Source organism: Palaemon carinicauda, chromosome 33, assembly GCF_036898095.1.
Source record: "Palaemon carinicauda isolate YSFRI2023 chromosome 33, ASM3689809v2, whole genome shotgun sequence".
Classification (NCBI taxonomy): domain Eukaryota; kingdom Metazoa; phylum Arthropoda; class Malacostraca; order Decapoda; family Palaemonidae; genus Palaemon; species Palaemon carinicauda.
Genome location: NC_090757.1, coordinates 24,389,270 through 24,406,769, shown reverse-complemented (window position 1 = coordinate 24,406,769; position 17,500 = coordinate 24,389,270). Strand labels below are relative to the sequence as shown.

The 17,500-nt window shown below is 40.9% G+C and overlaps 1 protein-coding gene across 2 annotated transcripts in view; it reads left to right on the top strand.

Annotated features, from left to right (window-relative positions):
* Window positions 1–17,500, top strand: part of LOC137625900 (tubulin glycylase 3A-like) — a 103,543-nt gene that overhangs the window by 38,235 nt on the left and 47,808 nt on the right. For both annotated transcript variants that reach the window (XM_068356869.1, XM_068356868.1), the window contains exons 2-3: window positions 3,013–3,228; window positions 5,957–6,148. In XM_068356869.1, the coding sequence (XP_068212970.1) occupies window positions 3,190–3,228; window positions 5,957–6,148 (231 nt within the window). In that variant the 5' untranslated portion in view covers window positions 3,013–3,189. The remainder of the gene's footprint in view (window positions 1–3,012; window positions 3,229–5,956; window positions 6,149–17,500) is intronic.

Here is a 17,500-nt window from a genome sequence, read left to right as displayed (position 1 = left end):
ACTTTTCTTCCCCTATTCTACTACTCTTTGGAATTCCTTTCTTTTGTATTTCCAGTATCATGTACCCTCTCATGTTTAGATTTCTATGTATTTTAAAGGTTTTAAAGCCCGCTCATGAATGGCAGGGGCAAGGGATAGTGACATTGCCCTATCAAGCTGGACAATGCCCTAGAGACTGACCACATACACATATGCTCAGAGCCCAAGCCCACTCTCCACCCAAGTTAGGACCAAGGAAGGCCAGGCAATGGCCCCTGATTACTCAGCAGATAGACCTATAGGATACCCCCCCCCCGCCATCCTTAGATCAAAACAATGGTAAGGTTGCAGCGACAAAAGAAACTAACGAATTTGAGCGGGACTCAAACACCAGTCTGGCGTTCAGCAGTCAGGGACGTTACCACATCGGCCACCACAACCCTTTCTTTCATATGAGTTGAACCATTTAAGCAGCTCTTCTTTTTCTTTAACTTTTACTTCTTAATGCAATTACAGAGTTTATCTCAGCTGCAATTTGGCGATGCATGGCCTTCCCGGCCCATGCCCCGAACTAAGAGCGAAAGGACTGTACATGGTCGAATTAAAAAGACTCTGGGATATTTTGGTCCAACGAATGATAAAGCAATGTTTGTTGTTGCTCGCTTCCTGAAAAAATGAATTGTGCCTGTTAGCCTATATTCGAAGTCGGGCTGCGTTCGTATAAAATGCAAATTCTTTTATAACATATCGGCGAATAGTAAATGTTTGTGAACAGTAATTTCATTATATGATTTCATCTGTCATGTAGGTCAAGTTTAATATAATCTTTATTTCCTTTTCTTAAATAAAAATCATACACTGTATGTATTGACTTATTGATTTTTAATATCGTAAAATATAAAAATCTTATATCAATATTCAATCTTAATAAAAGCAACCAACTTATTAATACACACACACACACTCAGAAAAACCATACTATATTAAAATCCCTTACGAAATTTCTCCCTACCAAATGCGACTCGTGTGTGACGTCACATTCAACCCTATAAGAAATAAATCGTGGCGAGATAACCATATAATAGAGGTCGTAAGGAAGCTCAAATAACAGAGATTATATGAGCGTTCCCTACATCAGGAGCCGAGATACCCATAAACGCCTTTTAACGCTAAATACCGTAGGGAGGAGAAGCCTGGATACGGTGTGATAGAAATACAGGAAATTCACGAATAATGAACGAGCTTAGAAGTTAGAGGTGGCGGGGGGGGGGGGGGGGGCGAATTTTTGGGGGGTTGGGAGGGTAGAAGGGAAAGGATGTATTTTTTTTTTTTTGGGGGGGGGAAGGGTTGGAGTTTAAAGGGGAAAGAGGCCTATATCAAAAGATATATAGGTGTCAAGAGGAAGTGGCATGTTCAATCTTCTCATAATGATGTTCAAGCTAAAGGTCTTTCCCCTGAAATGTTGTGGCTTCGGTGAGATCAAAATCTCTTATTCAGTCTCTGTCTACTGAATCAAGGGGAAATTTCTTGTCTGAATAACTTCCGAAGTTTCAAATGACCCTTTAAAACCTGATATATATATATATATATATATATATATATATATATATATATATATATATATATATATATATATATATATATATATATATATACATACATATATATATATATATATGTATGTATGTATGTACGTATGTATATATATATATACATACATATATATATATATATATATATATATATATATTTATATATATATATATTTATATATATATATACATACATATATATATATATATATATATATATATATATATATATATATATATAATTTATATATATATAATTTATATATATATATATATATATATATATATATATATATATATATATATACATATATATATCATCAGCCTTTACTAGCCCACGAGAACAAATCCCTCAGACATGTATGTCCTTCAACTCCCGTCTGAGTATGGTCTTTCTATGCTAGTCCACACCTGTAAATTTTCTTATTTCGTCAATCCATAGTCTTCTCTCCCTTCCCCTGCTTCTTTTGCAATCTCAAAGACCCATTCAGTTATTCTTAATGTCCATCTATTATCTGTCATTATCATTATATGCCATGCCCAGTCAGTCATTTATGTTGTACCACAGCCGGGAAAGATGGACGTGATGTCGTGTGGCATAGGGCTAGCAACTCATCCCATAATTACATGGTGAAAATGAAGAAAGGAGACAGCACCCACTGAGCAACCGTTTTCAGATAAACGCTGCTCACCTCTGATTACACTGAGACATGGTTTTACCTCCTCTGCAAGGTAGGGAGAAGTTAGCAGATAGATCTCGTGCCTGAATGGTACAGTTTCTTGGGTGACGATTACTAGGAACGAGGTCACACCTCTGCTCAACTGTAAATTAGTACAAAAATCTACTGGGATACAGACTAATGGCAAAGGTATAGCAACCTTACTCTAAAGGATTTACTGATAAACTAGAGGGCTTTAATCTTCTAGCACCACACCCTATAAAGAGAAAAATGTGTACTATGCATTATATATACACATATAGTGTACCTATATGTGTGTTTACAGTGCACTGAGTGGTGCCCACTGACGTCACTGTTCCCCTTACTGGACTTGCTTTTAGTGACACTGATAAGATGTTACTGCACTGTTAAACAGCTGCTGCCATCCAATGAGGACGACTTATTTTTGGACTCTTTCTATTGTATTTTTATCATTATTCATCGGCTGGATTATAGCTTGCATTGTAAACTGCACACATAATTTTCAATCATTGTCCTGATCTCATAATCATTATTTCCATAAATATTGCTGACAGTGCATTTTGTACTGAATTCTTTTTTAAATTTTTATCATCATTCTTACATTTTAGTCAATATTATTATCAGGATTAGCATTACTATAATTATCATTATCATATCTATCGTCCATGCCAATCTGAGTTATCATCATTACCATTACCATCAACATTACTACCATCATAACCCCTAATAATTTTTTGCAGTACGGCTTATGCGGGACCCTGCAACAGCTGCACTGGTTCAGCGAGGCAGCCAGCGTGGACACCTTCGTCCCCCGGGGTTACTGCATCGGCCACGAAGACGAGCGAACGGCCTTTATCCACGACTACCGAACGACAGCCTGTCTGAACGTCCTCAAGTGGGTGACGGAACGCTACGGCATGCTGGGCCCTCAGTCGGTCTCCGATCCGCATGGAGAGGTGAGGTCGAGGTCAATAGATATCCTGGGTCAGGTCAATAAGGGTCATGGAAGGGTTTCATGTTGAAGCAATCTAATTCGTACCATGGCTTGTTCAAAAGTGGCATACAGTGTTAATAATCTAATTCAATTACAGATGGGATAGAATAGAGCCAAGTTACCGGGATGAGTGATAAGGAGGCACTGGTGTAGGTTTAAGGACACGGTACTAAATTATTATTATTATTATTATTATTATTATTATTATTAGCTAAGCTACAACCCTAGTTGGAAAAGCAAGATGCTATAAGCCCAAGGGCTCCAACAGGGAAAATAACCCAGTGAGGAAAGGAAATAAGGAAATAAACAAACGATATAAGTAATAAAAAATTAAAATAAAATATTCTAAAAACATTAACAACATTAAAACAGATATTTGATATATAAACTATAAAAGGATTTATGTCTTTGTTTTTATGTTTGTTACTCAAATTCAACTGAACTGTCAACTTTCCCCGTTTAACAGCTACTGTCTAGATAACATACTCGAGTATGAGCACTGTTGAACATTTCCTGACACTAGCTTCTCCGTTTAAATTCAAGGAGTTTTAGTTATCAGGCCATTTAGAACCGATGTGAAACTGGAGGAAATTCGCACACTTATACCACAAGGTAAAAATTAAAACCACAGGGTAAAAATTAAAACTACAAGGCAAAAATTATAACCACAAAGTAGAAATAAAAACCACAAGGTAAAAATTAAAACTACAAGGTAGAAATTAAAACTACAAGGTAAAAATTAAAACCACAAAGTAGAAATAAAAACCACAAGGTAGAAATTAAAACTACAAGGTAGAAATTAAAACTACAAGTTAAAAATTAAAACCACAAGGTAGAAATAAAAACCACAAGGTAAAAATTAAAACTACAAGGTAAAAATTAAAACTACAGGGTAAAAATTAAAACTACAAGGTAAAAATTAAAACCACAAGGTAAAAATTAAAACCACAAGGTAAAAATTAAAACTACAAGGTAAAAATTAAAACTACAAGGCAAAAATGAAAACCACAAAGTAGAAATAAAAACCACAAGGTAAAAATTAAAACTACAAGGTAGAAATTAAAACTACAAGGTAAAAATTAAAACCACAAAGTAGAAATAAAAACCACAAGGTAGAAATTAAAACTACAAGGTAGAAATTAAAACTACAAGTTAAAAATTAAAACCACAAAGTAGAAATAAAAACCACAAGGTAAAAATTAAAACTACAAGGTAGAAATTAAAACTACAGGGTAAAAATTAAAACCACAAAGTAGAAATAAAAACCACAAGGTAAAAATTAAAACTACAAGGTAGAAATTAAAACTACAAGGTAGAAATTAAAACTACAAGGTAAAAACTAAAACCACAAAGTAGAAATAAAAACCACAAGGTAAAAATTAAAACTACAAGTAGAAATTAAAACTACAAGGTAAAAACTAAAACCACAAGGTAAAAATTACAACTACAAGGCAAAAATTAAAACCACCAGGTAAGAAATAAATCCACAAGGTAAAATGTAAAAAAAAAAAAAAAACAGCCTGAACAGCATTGTGGCAGAAAGGAAGCTGGTAGAAATTAAAACTACAGGGTAAAAATTAAAACCACAAAGTAGAAATAAAAACCACAAGGTAAAAATTAAAACTACAAGGTAGAAATTAAAACTACAAGGTAAAAACTAAAACCACAAAGTAGAAATAAAAACCACAAGGTAAAAATTAAAACTACAAGTAGAAATTAAAACTACAAGGTAAAAACTAAAACCAGAAGGTAAAAATTAAAACTACAAGGCAAAAATTAAAACCACCAGGTAAAAAATAAATCCACAAGGTAAAATGTAAAAAAAAAAAAAAAAAAAAAAAAGAAAACAGCCTGAACAGCATTGTGGCAGAAAGGAAGCTGGAACGGAGGCAAAGTAGAGTTAAAACGTGGAGGTACTCAGGGGACGAAGGGTCGTTACTAAAGGCCCCTGAGTACATAATGCCCACCAAGGTCTAGATATATATAGAATCTATAAACCTTGATAATGCTTATGTACACTTACGGAGTTATCTTTTTTTAAATTTGCAAATGTGTCCTTTAGTTTTATAGTGCCTCAATCCCTTACAGAAGCCAGTCCTTGATCTCCTTAAATGGAAATTTTTTTTATACAATAGATATATTAATAATGGGAACTTCTTTATCTTTAATGTATATATGGCTGATAATACAATAGGTTATCTAATGATGCAAAGTAATAAAAAAAGTAATGGACAATTCTGGACCATATATGGATAAGTGACTAATTGAAAGCTGAAATCTAGGATATACCTTTTCTCTCCTAAATGTATTTGCATTTTCCTCGTTATTTTTAGTCTGAATATCAGCAATATTTGTCTGCATCTCTGACATTATTTTGAAGTCCTTAAAAATCAATACAAAGTAACTCAAAACAAACGTTATTCGCGTTTTAGAGAATCAACAAATATCCAATTTTTCATGGCTGGATTCTGGATTCAACCTATCAACCTCCATCAAATCATTAGTACGACCCTTGGAGGAATAATGGATCTACGACCAAACCATTAACGACATAAAATCACATACTATCGACGACCTACAATCTTTAAGTTTTTAGATTTTGACCTAAATAGTCTCTGACATAGACCGCACTTCCAAATCTTCTAATCACAGACGAGGTCCACTATCAAGAGCTTCCCCAAATCTTGCAGGTCCCCATGAAGAGGGTCCGCCAAGCCCTGGCCCACGTGGAACAGTTCATCCAGTCCTGTTGCCACGACGACCTGGACTCCCCTCCCCCCATCACCCTCAAGGACCACGAGTGGGACGCCCTCATCACCGCCCATTACAAAATCGTCCACATGGATAAGAAGATCAAGATATCCAACCAAGCCCAGCTCCAGGTAAGGAGAGAGAGAGAGAGAGAGAGAGAGAGAGAGAGAGAGAGAGAGAGAGAGAGAGAGAGAGATAAAAAGTGGGTGAAGACCCTTATGAAATACCTACAGTGCACCAGGTGAATCTAGAGAAGTGGGTGGGTCATTTATGGGGAATTCAATAACTGGAATAAGACAGTGGGAGGAATTTACTTGTAATTACAAAAAATAAAATAATGATAAAACAGGTAGCCTAATTAAACATGCATATCAAAGGACGTTTATTCTAAAGTATGGGAAATAGGTTAGGATAAGGAAATAAAGGTAAGTGGTCAAAATCATGAGTCATTCAAAGGAATAAAAATAGGGCAAATAAATGAAACGCAAAAAAAAAAAAAAAAAAAAAAAAAAGGAAAAAAAATAATGATAATAGGGAAACACATCGTCAACTGTATGCAGTTGTTAAATGCAGTCCAACGTTTGTATTTAGCAGATGGATAAATGGTATGAAAGATTAGGCATTTAAATATTTGCTATGATGTGAGTCTATGTCATACCACATTTCACAAATATGTGGTTACATACATATGCGCGCGCACACACACACACACACACACACACATATATATATATATATATATATATATATATATATATATATATATATATATATATATATATATATATATATATATATATATATAAAACGGATTTTGGCGAAGCGAAAAATCTATTTTTGGGTGAGATGGCCATGTCGTCCTGATGGAAGTTCCTATAGGGTAGCTTCCTAGGGTATATTACAACTACGGCGATATTCCCAGAGAATTTACCTTAAGGTACCAGAATTCTAACTCCTGGAGCGAGTATCCCTCGTGAAAGGGATATCGCGACATATCAGAGGACGTATTCTAGACATGTCACATGGCAATCTAAATCCTGGACAGAGATTTCGTCTCGTAGGAGGTGATTGACGAGATACGAATTCGGGAAAGAAAAAGGGGGAGCCGCTCCCAAGGCTTCCCTATCCCCCGATTCGTTTGCGTGCCTGGCGCCAATCCTGGCGCCATCTGTATTCCTTGTAGCGTACACGAGGTGCTACAGATACTGTATGTAGGAAGGGGTCCTACAGCCCTTTCTTAGAAAGGCAAGGGCGGGTCCATCAGGACGACATGGCTATCTCACCCAAAAATAGATTTTTCGCTTCGCTCTAAATCCGTTTTTTGGGCTCAAGCCATGTCGTCCTGAGGGAAGTGTACCAGAGCATTACTGTATCTGTGGATTCTCAGAACGTGCCGTACTCCCCGGAGGTAATTTTTTCCCGGTCGACTAGACCTAGAGACCTAAGATGTTACCGTTATACATCTTTTCAACTAACTATAAACTATGTTAGAGCTTCCTGCCCCCTACAGGGAAGAGTCCTACTAGACTCTGGAAAAGTCTCGAAGAGTACATATATCTATGTATGAATACCAGGCAAGCTAATATAGTGGTCTCGCCCTATATTAAGTAAAGCATAGTTTGTAAAGGACAACTGCGTCAATATGAAATATCGACCAGTTTTCCGCACAATACTTGTATTGGACAAAGGTTTTATATCCGCATAGGAGGAAAACCAATGCAACATAGCTTGCATAAAGGAACAATTCTATTAGAATTATCCCAGATAAGGTACATAGAATGAATGCTCAATTATACCAATAAATTGACACAGGTGAAGGAGACGCAAGGTTCTCAAGAACCAGATTATTGACAGGCAATAAATAGACAGGTTAACCACAATTATATATATATATATATATATATATATATATATATATATATATATATATATAGAAGAGGATAACCCAAAACTTTAAGCATAAGTATGATAGTAAACAGAGCTTGTTTGTCTGAAAGAAAAAACATTAGATGCCACTTTTAAGATACCGAGGTATCCAAGTCATAAAAGCCTGTATTACAAATCAATGACATTAGCGTTAGAAACGCTCGGCACACATGTCTGCACTTATGCTAGGTTCACCTTCGGAAATGGAACAGTCTGGATGGGCAACACAGTGCCCTCACTTAGTTTGTAGTACAGTATGTAACTACACACTCACCCTGGAATTAATCGTCCCACCACTGTAGAGTTAAACAGTAGGGTTAACACCGCGACCCACTGCTACCACAGATCTCTTTTAGTTCCTCTACTTGCTTCGCATAGTGGCGAAAGAACACTCTGGAAGACTTCCAGCCAGTGTATGAACGGAGATGTTCAAAATCCATACAATTAAAGAAATTTAAGAATGAGGCAACTTTCCTCGGATCGTGACCTGCGGGTGTATTGTCAGGATCCGCTCTGCGAATAAAATATGTGATTTTCGCTCTGAGTTGATTCAGAGATAAATTTGAGCCTGATGTTTCTCCCCTGAATAGTTGACCACCCTTGAAGTCTGAAGTTCTATGAAGATAGACCTTTAGGCATTCTACTGGACATAGAGATGCATCTTCTTTCAGAGGGCAGATTCTCCAGGGACCCCACCTGTTGGTGGGTAACTCATTCTTGGCGAGAAACGTAGGATCCGGAAACAGGTTCAGTTCTTCCCCATCCAGGAACTGAACACGACCTGCCTCTCTCGAGAGGCTACAATCTCACTAACCCTGGCCCCGGACGCGAGTGCAAAATAGGAAAATAACTTTTTGTGTCAAATCCTTTAACGCACACTCTTCATTGCTCACAGAGAAGCGAAATGAAGAACTTGTCTAAAGACCATGAAATGGGCTTTGGAGGTGCTGAAGGTCTGAGCCTAGCACAGGCTTTCGGGACTTTATTAAAGATCTCGTTACCTAGGTCGACCTGGAAGGCATATAGAATGGGTCTTGTCAAAGCAGACTTACACGCTGAAATCGTGTTCGCTGCCAACCCTTGACCATGGAGGTGGGGAAAAAAGATAAGCAGAAGTCTGTCTAGATCTCCTGCGGAATCTTCGCCTTGACAAAAGGCCATCCATTTTCTCCAAGATGACTCATATTGCCTTCTAGTAGATTTGCATTTATATTCCTCAAGGAAGTCTATACTGGCTTTCGAAATCCCGAAACGCTTTCTCACCGCTAGGGAGAGAAAATCATGAACTGCAGGGTCCGGGTTTTCTGTAATGAAGCGCAGACAGTTGACTTCTGGACTCGCTGGGTCAGAACTGGATCTGGTAGTGGTACAAACTTCAGCTACAGTTCCAATGCCAGGAGGAACCAAACGCTGTTCGGCCACTTGTGGGCCACTATTGCCGCTACCCTTTGAAGGATCTCAGTTTGTTGAGGACCCTCAACAGAAGGTTGTGAGGAGGGAACAGATAAATCTTGGACCATCTGTTCCAGTCGAGGGACATCGCGTCCACTGCTTCCGCTAAGGGGTCCTCGAACGGGGCACGTACAGGGGCAACTTCTTGTTGTCTTTCGTCGCAAAGAGGTCTATCTGCAGTTCTGGGACTGATTCAGAATGAAGGAGAATGATCCTGCGTCTAAGGACCATTCCGGCTCTATCGGTGTGAACCTGGATAGAGCGTCCGCTGTCACATTGCGGACTCCTTGAAGGTGAACTGCCGACAGGTACCACTTCTTCTTTTCCGCCAATCGGAAGACGGCCAACATCACCTGGTTGAGAGGTGGTGACCTCGATCCTTGTCGATTCAAGTATCTCACAACTACCTCGCTGTCTATTACCACTTTATGTGGAACGAATGACGCGGGGAGACTTTCTTTAAGGTAAGGAGCACTGCCCTAGCTTCTAGAAAGTTTTATGAGAAAGGTCTTGAATAGCCTGGACCAAGTCCCCTGGACTTTTTTCCGATGAGAGTGACCTCCCCATCCCTCCTTCGAGGCGTCTGAGTGAATCGTCACCGACGGGGGAGGTGGCTGAAGAAGAACCTGACTTCTTTAGATGTCTGGCTTGGGACCAAGGCCTGAGAAGAGTACTTAGCCGAAGCGGCTGGTCTTCTCAGATCTCTTCACGCGTTTGATGCATAACTTCTCCAAACTCCGATTGCATCCTTTAGCTGTGCTCTTAGCACTGGGTCTGTCACCGAAGCAAACTGGAGAGAGCGCAGTACTCTCTCCTGTTCGTGTCTTGATATCCTTTCGGAATCTTGAAGTCTCTTGACAGAACCCGCTATCTCCTTCCTTTTCTTCGCCGGGGTGGAGAAACGGTGTGACAAAAGGTCCCAGTGGATCTTAGCCACTGGAACTTTTGAGATGGAGAAAGTCGAGACTTTTTCTGTTGATCTTGAAGCCTAGGTACTCTAGGAACTGGATCACTTGACTGGAAGCTTGCAAGCATTCTGTCTCGGATGCTGCCCACACCAACCAGTCGTCCAGGTAGGCTACTACCTGAATTCCCTTTAGGCGAAATTGTTTGAGAGCTACGCTCGCAAGCTTCGTAAAAATCCTTGGGGCTATGTTTAGCCCGAATGGCATGGCTCCGAAGGCGTATAGTCTTCGTTGTAGCCTGAACCCTAGGTAGGGGGAGAGTCGATGGCTAATTGGAATGTGCCAGTAGGCGTCTGACAAGTCTATAGAGACGGAATATGCCCTCTTGGGCAGTAAGGTCCTTATGTGTTGCAGTGTTAGCAATTTGAATTTGCAATTCACTATAAACTTGTTAAGTGGCGACAAGTCCAGAATGACTCTGAGCTTTTCCGAGTCTTTCTTGGGAACACAAAACAGCCTCCCTTAGAAATTGATGGGCTTCACCCTTTTTCTCCAACCGTTCTTGAACGTACTCCTCCATAACGGGGGTGGAGTGTTGGAAAAACCGAAGGTACGGGGGTGGAGTGCTGTACCAGCTCCAGCCCAGTCCATTCTTGAGTAGGCTGTGGGCCCAGGGATCGAAGGTCCACCGATCCCGAAATTTCAGAAGTCTCCCTCCTACCGGTATCACCTCACTTGGACTGTCGTCCTGAGGTCTTGCCTTCCTGACCACGACCACCCCTGAATCCCCTTCCCCTTGAGGGGCGTCTAGACGAGCCTCTGGCTGCTCCTCTAGGCTTTGCTCGAAAGGAAGTAGACTGCCCTTCGAACGCTGGGGTGACTGCCATGGACTGTGTCGACACGGCCTGGGGTACCCACTGAAAGGTGGTCGGGGTTTGTGCCACGATCTGGGGCACTGGGGGCAATGGCAATTGCCGTTGCTGTTGCTGTCTAAGAGGCTTGGCTGGCCGAGACGGTAGCCTAGTCCTCATAGTCTTCCTCTTTGGTTGAGGACCCTCATCCGGGGAAGACTTTCTTTTGATAGCCAGGCCCCACTTCTGGAGAAGGTTTCTATTCTCCAAGGCGGCTTTATCAACAACTTCTTTGACCAAGTCGGTAGGGAAAAAGGTCTTTTCTCCAAATGTTGGAGGAGATTAGTTTCTTTAGCTCGTGCCTCACCGTAGCCGAGGTAAACACGAACTCCCTACAAGCTCTCCTTGCCTTGACGAAGCCATAAAGGTCCTTCGTCACTGTGGCCAGATGAGGCTTGGCCACTACCATGAACATTTCATGGACCTTGGGGTCACTTGCCATCGTCTCGAGAGTAGTCTGAAGAGACATTGAGGCAGTCAGTCTTTCTTTTGTATCGAACTCACTTCGCAAAAGAAAGTCAGACAGCTTAGGGAGGTCCTTGCCGAACTGACGTCCGGCAATATCAGCCTCCAACTTTCCCACTGAGAACGTAAGATGGACGTCCTTCCAGTCTTTGTGGCCCATAGGCAGGGCCAGCGACAAGGGTTTACACTCCTCTAGGGAGGGGCAAGACTTGCCGGCCTCGATTGCTTTTAGTACAGCCAGAAACCCTTTCTGTAAAAGGGGGAAGGCTCTAGTAGGCGAGGACACAAAGGAAGGGAGCTTCCTATTCAATGCAGCTACCTTTGAGTTAGAGAAGCCCCTCTCTTTCATCGAGGATGAAAGTAGAGCTTGAGCCTTAGCATGGTCCATCACTATGACCTCCTTCGGCTCTGTCTCCTCCTTTGAAGCTGGTTCCTTCCTCAGCCGGACATAACAGTCCGGATATGATGCCTTGCTGGGCCAGAATTCCACCCTCCAGGGGAACTGAGCCCAGCTTATCCGAGATGACGATGTTTCAAGTCGTCATCGGCATGTGCTCAGCATACCTCCATGGGTTAGCATCTGAGCACAAGGGAAGGTCTTTCACATTGAGCTTTTTCTGGGGCCCATGTGATTCTGCAAGGCACTGCATTCGCAGTTCCATTGCAGCCGCCTTCTCCTGATTCTCCTTCTGCATTTGTTGGATCATTCCAACAATAGAAGAGAGGGCCTGTCCCAGCTCAACTGGGAGACCGGTCGATGTAGAGGGGCTTGAACTTCATCCTGGGCTTCTGCCAGGAGGTCTTCCTCCTGACACCCGTCCACATCAGACATCCTGTCATTTAGCTGGATGTCTTGCATCGCGACCGCGACTTCAGCATCCACCTGGATCTGAACTTAGGGGATCTCCTCTTGAGGCTGGGGAATCACTGCATCAGCTGATGCCTTAGGGAAAAGATACGCCCTCATCTTCTCACTTGGAAGATAAGGCCAGAAGTGTTCTTTTGGAAGCCCCTTACCCAGGTACGAAGCTTCTTCCTAGCTATTTAAATGTCTCAATAATCAGGTTAGTGCACACAGTACATACTGAGGGTCCCCAGATCATCCTTGGAGACAGCGTATGCTGCGTGTCTCCTACAAAACTCATGTCCGCAGAGGTTCTTGCTGCTGACATTGCAGAAAGCACTTCCCCACTTCGGAGTGTCCTTCTGTAAAGAGAAGAAATTTCCATGAGTATCAAGTGAACTATGTATCACTGGATATGCATAGTATAGCATAACAATTCAGAAAGGAAAGACACACACTTGTGTTTCCCTCACAACCCATTGTTGCAGCCTTCCAGATAATAAAATCAAAAATGGTTTATCTCTTCTAGAGTAACCAATGCAAGGTTTCCAGAGGAAACAGGTGGAGCTCACACCTAAGCAATGATTTTAAAATCCTGGATAATAGACAGGGAAGAACTCAGCTTCCTATCTGAGGGCAACAGCAAAGGGATGTGCAAGAAAACACAATAGTGTTAGAAGATACAGTGCTGTACCAAAACCTTTACTATAGTTTTCTTCTTACTGTATATGCTATACAGAAGAATACTAGTACAGTATAGGGGGATGTGTGCCGGCCTGCCTTTGCCGGCCGGCACACATCACAACTAGCTTTAAAGTATACTACTTAACAGCTATAGGGCGGCAGCACTCTGGTTCAAATGCCTGTGCCGGTCGGCAGCAACTGCCGGCCGGTAACAGCCAGTGTTGGCCGGCAATGGCTGCCGGCCAGCAACTACACAAGGTAGTACCCAGCTGCCGGCCACACTCTTGGTGACCGGCAGACAAGGACTGACATAAGCCGGCCGGCAAAGGTACAAGACCGATGCCAGCCGGCAGCAAAAGAACCAGAGGACTACACCTGCCCGGCTGCCGGCCTCATAGGCCGGCAGCCGGGACAGGTACAGCACTAGAAGAAAAATAGAATGGATGCCGGGATAAGAGTGTACACAACCTCCAAGCCCGGCAACCGAAAGAGTGCATATAAGGAAGGGGAGAAACTAATTCAGGCTTCCTTGACCAATGCCGTCCGGCTCTGCCGGCAGGCATGGATGAGGGACCAAGAGAGGTCCGGGCAGCACTCGAAAACATAAGACCCTTGCCGGCCAGCAGCTCTGCCGGCCGGCAATGGGCTGAGTCAATTCCACATCCCAACCTATACTAGGTCCAGAAGTAGAACGACGTACAGTACAGTAAGACCCCTGCCGGCCAGCTCTGCCGGCCGGCAAGGTACAGTACAGTAATGGCTAGGCCATTACGGAGATAGAGGGGGAAGGGACAAGAGGGTCCTGCCAACCTTGCTTTAGTGACAGATCACCCGCAGCCAAGAAACTTATCTTAGCCTAAGGGAGATCTAAGGGGAAAGGCCAGCAATACTTGCAAGCTTCCAGAGCACCAAAGCAAGGAAGGTGTTGCTACTCCCAAGGGAAGAACTTATCCTCCCCCGAGAACAGCAACAGGACTAGTCTGGTAGATCACAAAAGAAGGAATCATAACTACAGAAACCTTCGGTAGTGACCTAAGGGAGCTAAGCTCCCTTTGTATGTGTTAGGTCAGCGAGGGGGACTCTGCCCCAAGCCAGACAACACAGACTCAGACTAAAAACTCTGTTGTTCTGTCCCTCTTGAACCATAACTACAGGAACAGGAAGGTACAGTAACACCCTAGTATAGTTTTATCGAAAATAAATTCGGAAAAAACCACTTAGGGAAAAGCCCAAGGCTTAAACAGAGGGAAAGGGATTGCATACCTTCTCCGAAGAAAAGAAAGCAACCGGGGAGTATGATAAAGTATACTAAGGCTCCATAAGCAATTAGCCTAGGCACCAAGAGAATCGATTACCTAATTCACCGAAACTCACACGTATACAATCTTGGAAATATTCCACACAGTCTAAAATGTATAAAATATAGCCTAAAGCTTCAATAAAATTTTAATTACACTCGGAAAAACCAAAATCATGCATGAAGTACTAGGACCAAACGACTAGGCTACATGGCCTAGCGTAGGCCAGAATGGCGAATACTTCGCCAAATAATACTAAGCACGAAAGGAAATCCTATGTAATGCTAAATAGCTAAAATTTATTAAAGCAAAACAACCAGGAATGTCGCTCTGACTAACTAATTTATACCTAGTGAGCGACAGTGTCCAGGACACCTCTGGTAGGCTACGGCTCTTGTATCAAAGATTAATCCTATTAATCACTCAAAATTTTACCAAGAGCCTACATTTATACATAACAGACACTATACTCAACTTATCAGAGGCCGACGAAGACGAAGAAGCCATGAAAAGTCGAATAAATCCAAGATTTGCGAGAAAAACAGGAAAAAACACCGAGTTGTTAAGCTACGCAAAAAGGAATACAGATGGCGCCAGGATTGGCGCCAGGCACGCATACGAATCGGGGGATAGGGAAGCCTTGGGAGCGGCTCCCCCTTTTTCTTTCCCGAATTCGTATCTCGTCAATCACCTCCTACGAGACGAAATCTCTGTCCAGGATTTAGATTGCCATGTGACGTGTCTAGAATACGTCCTCTGATATGTCGCGATATCCCTTTCACGAGGGATACTCGCTCCAGGAGTTAGAATTCTGGTACCTTAAGGTAAATTCTCTGGGAATATCGCCGTAGTTGTAATATACCCTAGGAAGCTACCCTATAGGAACTTCCATCAGGACGACATGGCTTGAGCCCAAAAATATATATATATATATATATATATATATATATATATATATATATATATATATATATATATATATATATATATACAGTATTTATCAGATTTACTTATACACATACTGTATGTATGTATGTATGTATATATATATATACATATACATATATTTATGCATATATGTAGAATGTAGGTATACATATAGTACATGTGTGTATGCATATACACAAACATACATACATATAATATATATATATATATATATATATATATATATATATATATATATATACATATACATATATATTCAATAATTACAAATAAAACAAAATAGCAATCGTGCACTGATCAACATACAAACGTTCACTCTTATCTACATATCACCTATTCATAAAAATACATATGAAAATATTCAAAATTTTCTGAGTATGCATAACGTGGTATCCTGTTCATATACCATTTAAATAAAAGCCAACCCCGTAGCCATTGTGCTTGTTTGAACAGGAGCATATTTCATTTGGCTTTCAAAAATCTCGGATTATGAAAACGTGGCCAGCATCTCCCCATTTTCATCTTAGTCTTGAATCTCTCGTTCTTTTCAGCATTTCCAGACAGACAAAGAAACTCAGAAATAATATCTGATTTTGTAATGGAGACCGCCCGACCACGGGATGTTACAGAGAGAGAGAGAGAGAGAGAGAGAGAGAGAGAGAGAGAGAGAGAGAGAGATTCTTGAACTCGTTCACCCTGTTACTGTTTACTACATCCGCTGGAAGTCTATTCCAAGTATTTGTTATTTTATATATAAAAAATGCCACGTTGTTGCAATCTACATTTGTTATTCCTTTAAGAATTTTGAATGCCTCTATTAGCTGTCCAATAGTCGTCGAGTTTGTAGATCAAATAAGTTCAAACATTCCATTCTCCGTCAATATCCATATTGCCTTAGTATTTGAACTAGTTTAGTGACCCTAGCTTGTACTGCTTCCAGTCTATCTATATCCTTCTGAATAATTTGAGCCCAGAATTGGACTCCGTATTCTAGACGGAGTCTTACCATTGGTTTGTAGTACAGTGTCTTTGTTTCTGTATTTGAATGGTCTCTTTCTGTAGCCTACTAGTTTCTGTGCTTTCTTTTCAGCTTTTATGCTCTGTTTGGTGAACTTCAAATCCTTGCTGGTTATAATACCGAAATCTACCTCCTGTTCCACACCTTCTATTTCATTACCCAGCAGTGAGTAATCTGATTGTGGGTTAAAATAACCTGTGTGCACAACTTTACATTTCCCTCAGTTGAAAGGCATTTGCCATTTTCTGGACCATTCTCTTCAGGCTTCTACGTCTTTTGAGGTCGCAGCATTTATGCCCAATTTAGTATCGTCGGCAAATCTAGCTATTCTACTACTTAATCCTAAATCTATGTCGTTAATATAGATCAGAAATAGCACTGGTCCAAGGACGGATCCTTGAGGTACTCCGCTTGTTACAACAGCCCACTTTGAAGCTTCTCCATTGATTACAACTCTCTGTTTTCTGTTTGTAAGCCAATCTTCGATCCATTCAGCTGACTCATCAATGATGCCTAGTGCTCTAATTTTGACCATTAAATTTTCATGCGGAAATTTGTCAAAAGCCTTTTGAAAGTCTAGGTATATAGTACCTATTGCCCTTCTTTTGTTATGAATGCTAAACATGAAGTGGAAAAATTCCAAAAGATTTGTCACACATGACCTCTTTTGTCTGAAAGCATGTGGGTGTCTATCAGAAAATGTTTTTTTCTCTATATATTCTACTATTGAATGTACTATAATAGATTCAAAAATTTTGCAAGGCACTGAAGTTAAACACACTAGTCTGTAGTTGTCAGGTTCTTTTGGTCCCTTCTTGTAGATTGGAGGAACATTGCCTAGTTTCCATCCTTGTGGAAGAGAGACTACCATTAAGAAATGAGAGAGAGAGAGAGAGAGAGAGAGAGAGAGAGAGAGAGAGAGAGAGAGAGAGAGAGAGAGAGAGAGAGAGAGAGACGAAGGTATTAGAATGCCTTGAACAGCCTCGCAACGATGATGATGCCATCTAAGATTACATGCAGGCTGAGATTGCT